The sequence below is a fragment of the Rhinichthys klamathensis genome, unplaced genomic scaffold (genome assembly GCF_029890125.1).
Source record: "Rhinichthys klamathensis goyatoka isolate OS25496 unplaced genomic scaffold, OSU_Roscu_1.1 h1tg000628l_1, whole genome shotgun sequence".
NCBI lineage: Eukaryota > Metazoa > Chordata > Actinopteri > Cypriniformes > Leuciscidae > Rhinichthys > Rhinichthys klamathensis.
The window spans coordinates 284,739-295,405 of record NW_026607076.1 but is presented as its reverse complement, the minus strand read 5'-3'; the positions used below and the strand labels follow the sequence as shown (position 1 = coordinate 295,405).

Genomic DNA, 10,667 nt, shown 5'->3' with positions numbered 1-10,667 from the left:
CCACGCGGCGCCTCTGGTTTCCATAGCAAACTGTCCATCGGGGTTTAAAAGGGGTAGAGGATACGAGACAAAGTGGAAGCTCGTCTTTACACTCGGCTTTTACAACTCAGCAGCAGAGGATGAGCAAATGCATCTGCAAAATTTAGTAGCCGCAACCATTATTTAACCAGGTAAAAGACCTAATAGGGACAAGAGTGGCCTTGCAGCAGACAAACACAAATGGAAAATAACCAAAAGCCAAAAGAAAATAGGATGCAGAGTCAATTTAAGTGTCACACACAACTAGATTTGAATGTTGTATTCCTGTTGCAAAGCAAACCATCACTAGGTGAAATAGTAGATGCAAATAAATGGTAACGCTTCCTTTTACAGTCCTGTTACCCATGTACTTACTATGTACTTATTATAATAATTATAATTACTGGGTAGTAACTAGGTACTAACCCTGAACCTACCCCTAACCCATGTACTTACCTTATATTAGCCAGTACTTTCTAGGTAAGTACACTGTAAGTACATGTAAGTACTGTACTGTAAAAGGAAGCGTTACCATTAACTAGCCAGTTAAAAATGGATTTATGATTCTTTAGCACACAATGTGTTAAAACTCCAATCACTTTCTTTTACTTGTATTTAACCGCAAAATTCCTATAGTAATTATTTAATCCAGTAAGCAATGGAGTCTGTTTTCCTCTGCAGACTTTAATAATAATTTACACTTCTATATTTATATTTATATTCAGTGACTCGGCTGTTTTATGCTCTATACTGTCGGGTTTTTATGCATAATTCGCAATGCTTTATGCAATAGTTCATTGCGACAAAGAAGTGTAGTTTTGTCTTTGACTCTGCATTTAAACAGAAATCGCTTCTCGAACAAGAACAAATGTAGGGTGGAGCTTGATTTTGTCCGTGGGGAATTGATTGGATTGTTGTGGTTTGCTATTGGTGGATCGGATGTGAGTGACAGGTTGCTCCGCCCTCACGCCATTAAACACATCATCATCACAGGCCCTGTTTACACCTGGTATTAAGATGCGTTTCGGGCAATCGGATCACAAGTGGATGACACTAAATACAGGTGTATGAGTGTATTACGGAGCAGGGTCTAAAGCGTTTTCAGCTTGTCCACTTTCGACCACTTCCAGAGGAAGTTGAAATCACATTAGACCGGATTGCTTTCCTAGAGTAAACGCTCATGTGGTCGAGTGGGTTAAAAACAGCCTCAAAAGACCGTCTACTGATCTAATGCGTGAACATTATGGTACATACATTTACCCGCCCCATAGACCCTCCCCTAGAAGAAATAAGGACAGAAGTGGCTGAAAGTGGACAAAAGAGACGGATTTAAACACCAGGTGTGAACGGGAATGTGTCTCCCTCGTCTACTTGTGATCCGATCGACCAAAACACATCTTAACACCAGGAGTAAACGGGGCCGGAAAGAGAAGAGATGTCGCTGCAAGAGGGAGTGGAAGATATTTTAATTAAAGCTTAAAAGGGCATATGATTTTTTTCTTTAAATGGACAGATAAAATCATTTAAAATAAATACTGTAATATTCCATTGAAAAACAATGTTGTGATTCATCTCAGAGCTGGTTGTTTCAGTTCATGTCTTTTAACTTGGGGTGTAGCGATACCCTCATGTCACGATTCAACACATATCACGATACGATATTATTGCGATACTCCAAGACGTATGGTAAAAGGTTACAAAGGTTACAAAAAACGAATGGAAAAAATACAGCTGTGCTCTTTCTCTTCCAGCCATGGCTCTAAGCCCCACCCTCATCTTCACTCTCGCTCTGATTGGCTGCTGCGCTCTGGAGGACCCGCCCACTCTCCAGGCCCCGCCCCCTCCTCATGGGTGTGGCTCTACAGTGGACCCGCCCTACAGAGTTCTGTGCGACCTGGAGTCTGTGTGGGGCGTGGTGCTGGAGGCCGTAGCGTGCGGTGGGACCATATCCGCTTTGATTCTGGTCATGATTCTGTTAGCCAAGCTGAAAACGGTAACGGAACCGGAGAAACGGTGTGGCGTTGGTCCCCTCCTCCTCCTATTGGCCGGAACGGTTGGCCTCTTCACCCTATCGCTGGTGTTCTTGGTGGGGCGTGACGAGGTGCTCTGCATGGTGCGGCGTGGCCTGTGGGGGGTGCTGTTCGCCATGTGTTTCTCGTGTTTGCTAGTGCAGGGAGTGCGACTGAAGAAGCTAGCCGGAGGGAGGCGGAGCCTAGCGGGGAGTTCTCTCACCGGATTGGCTGTCGCACTCACCGTGGTTCAAGGAATCATCGCTGGAGAGTGGCTGCTGCTTACGGTGGTCCGTGAGGGACACGCCGCCTGCGATTACCTGCCTTTAGACTTCGTGTTGGTGTGCAGCTACGCTCTAGTGTTGTTGCTAGCCGCCACTGTGCTGTCGTTAGCCGTCGTGTTGTGCGGCGGGAGCAACCGAGAGGAGTCGAGCAGGAAGAGGATGAAGTGGAGGTGTAACGCCGTCTGGCTTTTCCTCTCATGTCTCTCTTCGCTTCTCCTCTGGGTCGCCTGGCTCGGTCTCTATCTCTACGGCAACGCTGGCATCATGACCGCGGCGAAGGATTGGGATGAGCCGGCATTGGCGGTTGCCTTGGTGACCGAGGGTTGGATACTGTTGTTATTTCACGCTATCCCAGAAACACACCTGTGTTTGCGTCCGTCCGGTCAGAGGAACGCAGACTCCGGGCAGAACTACTACGACACCCCTCAGCCCCCGGCGGCGCAAAGTTACCATGACGACGAGCGGCCAGCCAATCCCAGAGCTCCGTTCACAGAGAGTCAGGCGTACACTGTAGAGGAGCACAGCGCAGGTGGGTCGTTAAACAAAAACATGTTCAACGTTATGGGGAGGTTAGGTTTTGGTTATAACATTTTTTTTTAAATAACCATCACAGACAGCAACATAGTGTTGGCCCAGATCCGGGCCACATCTGGATTCAACGCGTACCAGATGTAGGCCGGATCTGGGCCGGCACTATGTTGCTGTCTGTGATTAGAGAACTTTCTGTCTATAGGTTCTCTTCAGGTTGTTACAAAAACCTTCCTGCAACGTTCTGGGAAGGTTAGGTTTTGGTTACAAAAAATAAGCTACAGAGAATCTTTCTAGAACGTTATTATTTGGTTCTCAAAAAAATAACCAAATGGCAAGTTTGGCAACCATATGGGAATGTTAGGGGAATGTTTGTGTATTCAGGGGAGAAACATGCAAAACTTCATTTATGTTAATTTAATGGTAATTTAATTGCCCATATGTTTAAATTAGGGCTGTCAAAAGATTAATCGCGATTAATCGCATCCAAAATAAAAGTTTGTGTTTACATAATATATGTGTGTGGACTGTGTATAATTATTTTGTATATAAATGCACACACGTATATATTTCAGAAAAATATGTTATTTATATATAAAATGTTTATATTTATATAAAATATACATTGTATATAGGCTACATTCAGTCTATATACAGTATATACATGCAAATATTTCTTAAATACACATGCATGTGTGGGTATTTATGTATTAAAAATAATTATACACAGTATACACACATATATTATGTAAACACAAACTTTTATTTTGGATTAATTGTTTGACAGCCCTAGTTTAAATAATTCATATTTCTTCTTTCAGCTTTATGCTGTATGGACAGATTAGTGTTATTACACAGATTTCCTATCATTTTTTGTTTGTTTGTTTTATATAATAATATACATATTTAATATATATTGTTATGGTTTTCACAGTTCTGCAGGCTGGAGGTTATCATAACGGATTGATCCGGCCCGCAATGCCCTTCAGGAGTCACGTTTACCAGCCCACTGAGATGACACTGCTCATGAATGCAGGACAGGTGAGATACAATACTATACATTAACAATACGTTTAGATACTGAATGAGTCTCAGGCTCACACACACACACGATTCGCCCCCTGCTTTGTGTTTTAGATCCCAACCGCCCCTCCAAACTTTACAGGGAGGCATCTGTGGTGAGAGCGGCCACCATGGCAATAATGTCCTCTTCTACTTCGGCTGGCTTCACAGGGTCGAAAGGCACTTTATTACGGTTCCATGTTAATAATTTGGGAATGCTCCACTAATAAAAAGACCTAAAGTAAAGCTGATTTAATTTAATGGGCATTTTCAACATGGGAGCAGGCTAATTTTGCACATGATCTCTTTTAAGTGCTTAATACAAAATACAGGACGCATTACATATTTGATATCACACTGATGATGTCTGTTTAGATTAAACGAATCAGACAAATCATGAGCTGATGAGGACCTGTCAGAATTTACATAAAAAGATAAGTCCATACGAAACGCCATTCACAAGCCCATTTTACTTACAATGCAACATTTCTGAGCGTAAGAGAATAATTGTTTATGATTAATGGTTTAAATCATTGTGAAGTGTCACCATATGGCAAGTGATTGGAACATGTTCTAAGCATGTTTTGCTAATGTTCTCATTAAGTTATGAAAGCGTTTTTTTTCTGAATGTTAGCTGAACGTTCAAAGCGTCCAGGTTTTAAATGTTTTAAAAACACTTTTTCTTGGTAATATATTTGTTTTGATTATTCTCCAAACATTCTGAAACAAGTAGTAGCATTTAAAAAACATTATTTTTGTACTAACGTTTTGAGAACATTATTAAAGACCAGATAACACTGAACGAATATTCAATAGAGAGCAAAGGCTGGGTTCTGGAAGTTAAAACTTCATTCATTTTCTCCATAGGGAAATTGATTTTTAAACAATAACTTATAAATGTTCAAAGACATCCTTACTGTGAGCTGTGAGGTTGTTAATCAATGGTGTTTGTTTCTGCTGAAGATGTCAGCCCACATTATTTCAGCTTATTTTTAAAATAATCGTGTTTAACAGTGGAATTCCTGGTGAAAAACTACATTACCCATGATGCTGTTCAAAAATGCCACCAATCAGAGTCGAAACAAGCAACAGGCACCAAAATAGCTCTTTAGCTCCGCCCACTACCATGAAGCGCTGCTAGTGTGCTTTTATTTGTATAGACATATGCATATTTTGCAAAAAACTTCAAATATATTATTTTTTTATATACAATCAACATTTGTAAATGAGAAGCTGTATACTCCTCCATCGTTTTTAATTAAATTATACTTCACGGGATTGTAATTCTTTACCTCACCAAAGCTGTTAAGTAGGCTACACAGTCTTGTAATTTTAAATTTAAATTTAAATTTTTTAACTTTTTTGCTTCAGATCAAAGTTTTTAGTGTTGTGATTCACCTTGTAGCTGACTGGCTTAATGAATAATAAAGACTTTTTTTAAATCCCAATGGGAGAAATAAATGGAAAAAATACTTCCGGAACTAGCGGGCGCTGTTGCACTCAATTACCGTCACTGGAATAACATTTGTTCAAAACTTTGAGAGAACCTTGCCAGAACGTTCGGAGAACGTCCCTGTTAGCTGGGTGGGGATCTGTGATGTCAGTCAAAAAGGCACGTTATTTCACAGTCCCGTTTACAAAGAATAACATATGAATTATTCAAAATGTAACCAAAAATGTGTATTAAGGAAGTAAATAGGGTTTTCATGTGATTTCATGTTGACTTTACAGAAAGATTGTGTGAGAGAGAATGAAAAATTGATTATCTCATTAATTTCTAGCCTTAGCAAATCTTCTGCCTGCATTCCACTGTAAATAATCAAAATCTATAACTTTGAAATTTATTAAAATGTATTTAATTTACTTAAACTGTTTTGTATAAATAGCCCAATTGTTAAACCTTTTAAAAATGTTTATCTTTTCTTTATGTTTGTTTTGATATCACATGAGCGTTTGGTGTTTTTTTCCCCCAAACTTTGCACGCTTGATTGCCAGTCTTCATGATGCAGTTGATGCTATTCATCTATAAATTTTACGCCGTGTTTGATCTTGTAAGGCAATACTGTGTTGAGAGTGTTCTCTGGAGTAATGAATGTGTAACGTATGATTGCTGCAGTCTCACAGAATGAGACACTTTCAACAGGGTCGGTGGAAAATCCTGAATTCGCTCTTTATTATGCTCGTGGTGTTCAGATCAATCGCAAAGAATGGTTGTATTTTTCCCTATATTTGGATGTCTCTATATTTGAAATAAATTATAATAAACATTCCTACCGTGTTTTCAAATCGTCTCCTGTCACTGTTTGCAAACTGCGTTGTGCGCATGCGCACACGCGTTCTTCTGCTGTTGTTTAAAAATGGCGGTTGGCAAAACATGATGCATTTTCTAGCGGACGCGTTCAGTTGCTGTTACCAAGGAAGTGGACGAGCGATTTCTTCCGGATTAAGAAGAGTCAAAAGGAAAGCTTTCCCACGTGTGGCGAATGTGTAAGTAATAAAACATACATGTAACTCAAATAATACAGTGCGTTAAACGAGTAATAATATTAACCTGCTGATAGCGAAGCGCTCGCTCGCTGCATATAACGTTACTTATGCACGTCATTTAACTGCGTTTTAACGATACAAGTTGTTTGAATAATGTTGTTATAATAAGATGCTTCTGTATTTTACAAATTAAAAGATATTTTTTTAAAATTGACCCAGCTGTCATGGCATACACACATCAACCTAATGTCATTTTTATGTTTTTCCTTCTCGACACAAAAACAGCCTAGAACTGAATAAGTTAATGAAAAATACATTCATGCTAAATAATTAAAGGGTTAGTTCCATTAAACCATAACTATACCATAATTCATTCACCCTCAAGCCATCCTAGGTCTATATGAGTTTCTTCTTTCAGCCAAACATAGTCAATCGAAGTTATATTTAAAAAAAAATCCTGGCTCTTCCCATCTTTATAATGGGAGTGAATGGTACCTTAGATTTTGAAGCCCAAAAAGCATATCCACCTATCATAGAATATATCCATATGGCTCCAGGGGGGTTATTAAAGGCCTTATGAAGCAAAGTGATGTGTTTTTGTGAGAAAAATATTTAAAACTTCATAATCACTGGCTAGTTCCGGTGCAAGAGTGACCTATAAATAGTTAATTTCTTATAACTTATGAATATACATTTGAATGTTACTTATAAATATGAATGTCATTTATCTGTCCCAAATAATGTTGTTTTCCTGCGTTTGCAGATGGTGAAGGCTGATCCAGAATCTGAAATCTGAGAAAAGTCAACAAACAGAACCAATGAAAAGCAACTCGAGGATGCAAAAAGCAAGAAGAACAAAGAGAAGAAGTTTTTGAGGAATCCGCTGACGATTTCATTCAACTCAGGAAAACATGGCAGTTGATGGGGCGACCAAAGAGAAGAAGAAAAAGAAGAAAATAAAGGTGAAGGAAGAAGTCGTCGTTCAGGATGCGGGAAACACAAATGTGATGCAGTGTCATGATGTGTCCGTTCAGACTGTTGTGAAAAAAGAACCGCTGATCGTAAACGCCAGAGATAAGGAGAAGAAGAAGAAGAAGAAAAAGAAAGTGAAGGAGGAGGTGGAAGCAAACAGCCCCGTGACGGTGTGTCACGATGTGTCCGTCCAGACCACCGTCAAAGCTGAGCGCTCAGAAATCAATATCAGCGATGCTCCTGAAAAGACCTTCAAGAAGAAAAAGAGGAAGATGAAGGAGGAGGAGCCAGAAGAGGATGGAGAGCATTTAGTGTCCAAGAAAAAGAAAGGCAAGAAAAAAGGATATGAAGATGAGGTGGAAGGTATTCAAAATCAAAAGAAGAAAAAGGAGGTGGAGGTCAAAGAGGAAGATGTCGATTTAGGATACTGTGTAGAGACGGTGAAAAAGAAGAAGAAAAAAAGAAAACCAAACGCAGGATTGGAGGACGGAGAAACAAAGACAAGGAAAAGGAAAAAGACAGAAGCTGATGAATGCATAGAGGAAGTGCAAAAGGTGAGAAAGAAGAAGAATAAGAAGAAGAAACCTGATGACGTCATCAGCTCAGAGACAAAGCCGGAGAAGAAGAGCAAGAAGCAGAAGAAGGATTTAAAATGCGCGGACGACGGGGAGAGTCTTCCTCACGCGAACGGAGGACCCGTCAGCTCGCCGGATAAGAGGACGAAAAAGAGCGTCAAGGTGAAGGCTGATGATGTCATCGAGAAGATGGAGGAGGAGCCGGCGGGAAAGGAGGAGAGGAAAGAAGTGCAGAACAAGACGCCGGACAAAGTTAAAAAGACGGACATTAAAGAAGAGCGTCGTGAAGCGCTGAGGGCGAGTAAAACGGTGAGTCTCGCTGAGGTTTATTCTGCTGCGGACAAACTGAGGCTTGTGATTGGCTGTTGACATCACTGGCATGATAATTACGTTTACTCTTAGTGTGTATATTTGACGTTCACAAGGTAATTTCATTAATATCAATGTTGTTTTAGAGTTATTTATGTACTTAAGTATTTATTCATATTTTGAAATATTTTAATTTTAGTTAAAGTTTTAGTAATTTTGTTGTATTTTTCTCAACAAATATGTCTATAATTTAAAAATGGCAGTATAGTTTTTATGTTTCTGTTTAAGTTATTTTAGTACATCAAGGCCAACTAAATAAAATTGAGAAATGTTGCCTTGGCAACTAGCTGAAATAAAATAGTTTTTTTTTTAAATAATTTATTTCAAATAACAAAAATGTTTTATTATGCTTTTAGTTTCAGTTTGAATTTTAGTTTAACTCTACTAACCCTGCTTCATACCAGTGTTATTTTAGTATTTTATATATATTATATTAATATTTGAATTAGATTTTATTTTTATATTTGAATTTTTTCTAGTAATTTTGTTAAGTATTTTTGCCCTGCTTTTGTCGTTTTTATTCATTGTTTGTAAATATTTATCTTTAATATTTTATTTAAACTTATTTCAGTTTTCATTTTTTTAGTTGTATTTTCTTTCAGCTTAATTAACAAAACATTTTTTTAATAGTTTTTAATAAATATCTTTAATAGTTTTAGTTAACAATAAAAACACTGGTCAATATCCAGGTCAACGTCAAAAGAAAGCACCCAATTTATTTGCACTATAATTTTTTTTCTAAAATTAATATTGATTTAATTTACGTATAATTTCTATTGTTTTAAATGATGATTCTCATTTCCGGAATACAGTACCGGTAAGTAAAATCGTCCTTTTTTTATAATTTGCATATTAAAGGTTGTACAAATACTACCATATTCAATATTTTAATAATATATCTTTTCTTGCATATTACAATAATTAAAGTGAAGTGGGCTTTTGGGAACGAAGCGGGAATTTACCTCATGTCTGATAAAGAAAGTGTACTGCGTTTAGTAGCTTTATTTGACATTACAAGTGCATCACACACTCACATATTTCTCCACCTGCACTCAGAGAGATATCGTGTTCCTGTCGGCAAAGCCTGGAAACCAGGACGAGGTTTCAATAGATCAGGTAAAGCGCCAGATCACCAATTATGTTTTACATATGATATCCCTCATGTTGAGATGTGATTAAAACACTGTTTTATTCCCCAGGCGCGCCGTCTCGCCCTACAGATGGACATCGACAAGGAGTCGCAGCCGAAGCCGGTCAGTTTCCAGTATATATTTCGGTCCTAAAGCAGCTTTGCAATCAGTACTAATGTGAATGTGAATCTGTTTGTAGACTCTGGGCCAGTGGGGCACGGCACAGTTCGACAGCCCCGACAGACAAAACAAGTTCCTGCGCTTGATGGGCGGCTTTAAGAAGAGCAGCCAGCCAGTCGCGGGATCCCCCGGCTCGGCCAACATGGCGCTGGGGAAAGAAGGCCAACAGACTTTGCAGCAAGGCCTTCTGGGAGAGTTTGAGCGCGCTCAGAGCCACCACATGGACTTCAAAATGAAAGGAGCCGGATTGGGGTTCGCAGCGCCGTCCAATAAGAAGTTTACGATCGATGCTAACGCGCGGAAGTCCGTGCGATTCGACGACTGAGGGAGAGATCTGAAAGTGAACGCTCGGTCATCATTTACTCAGGAATCATAAAACCCAAAAAACACAAGATATACGTCCATAAGTCCACAAGATATATGTTCGAAATGTATAGAAGCTCGTTTCCGCCATGGAATAGAAAATAAAAGAGGTAATGGCGACTTTTTATTTCAAAATTCCGACTTTTTTCACGCAATTGAAAGTTTCTCGCAATTCCTACTTTTTTTTCTCAGAATTGCAAGATTTAATTATAATTGTGAGATATAAACTAACAATTCTGAGCACAAAAAAAGAAAAATTCTTCAGAATTACACTAAAACTCGCAATTGAGAGTCAGATTAGTGAGTTTATTTCTCACAATTCTGACTAAATCTCGCAAGTGCGAAAATATCTCGCAGAATTGCGAGATTTAGCCAGAATTGTTAGATATGAACTCACTAATCTGAGAAAAAACACAGAATTGCAAGTTTATATCCCATATTTCTGACTTTATAACTTGCCATGGCAACTTTATATCACGCCGGTCTGAGAAACAAAGTCAGAATTACGAAATTCTGTGGCGGAAACAAGCTTCCATTGAAATGACAGGGTTTTGAGTAAATGATGACAGAATGTTCATTTTTAGGCGAACTGCTTCCTTTAATGTGTAAATCTACATGGGTTTATAAAATACTGGTGTATTTGACTTATTTTTTTATTTTATTTTTGGTCCTAAGAGATGTTGTACTCAG

At 38.8% G+C, this 10,667-nt stretch overlaps 2 protein-coding genes across 2 annotated transcripts; both read left to right on the top strand.

Annotated features, from left to right (window-relative positions):
* The first annotated feature begins 1,747 nt into the window (after window positions 1-1,747).
* gprc5bb (G protein-coupled receptor, class C, group 5, member Bb) lies at window positions 1,748-4,435 on the top strand. Its single transcript, XM_056241105.1, has 3 exons — window positions 1,748-2,840; window positions 3,774-3,880; window positions 3,977-4,435. Exons 1-3 carry the CDS (start codon window positions 1,772-1,774, stop codon window positions 4,019-4,021), a joined length of 1,221 nt encoding a protein of 406 aa, XP_056097080.1. The 5' UTR covers window positions 1,748-1,771; the 3' UTR covers window positions 4,022-4,435.
* A 1,844-nt stretch (window positions 4,436-6,279) lies between these two features.
* On the top strand, window positions 6,280-9,975 carry knop1 (lysine-rich nucleolar protein 1). Its single transcript, XM_056241091.1, has 5 exons — window positions 6,280-6,388; window positions 7,152-8,244; window positions 9,361-9,420; window positions 9,504-9,557; window positions 9,634-9,975. The coding sequence occupies exons 2-5, from the start codon at window positions 7,300-7,302 to the stop codon at window positions 9,937-9,939; spliced, it is 1,365 nt and encodes a 454-aa protein (XP_056097066.1). The 5' UTR covers window positions 6,280-6,388; window positions 7,152-7,299; the 3' UTR covers window positions 9,940-9,975.
* The last annotated feature ends 692 nt before the right edge of the window (window positions 9,976-10,667 follow it).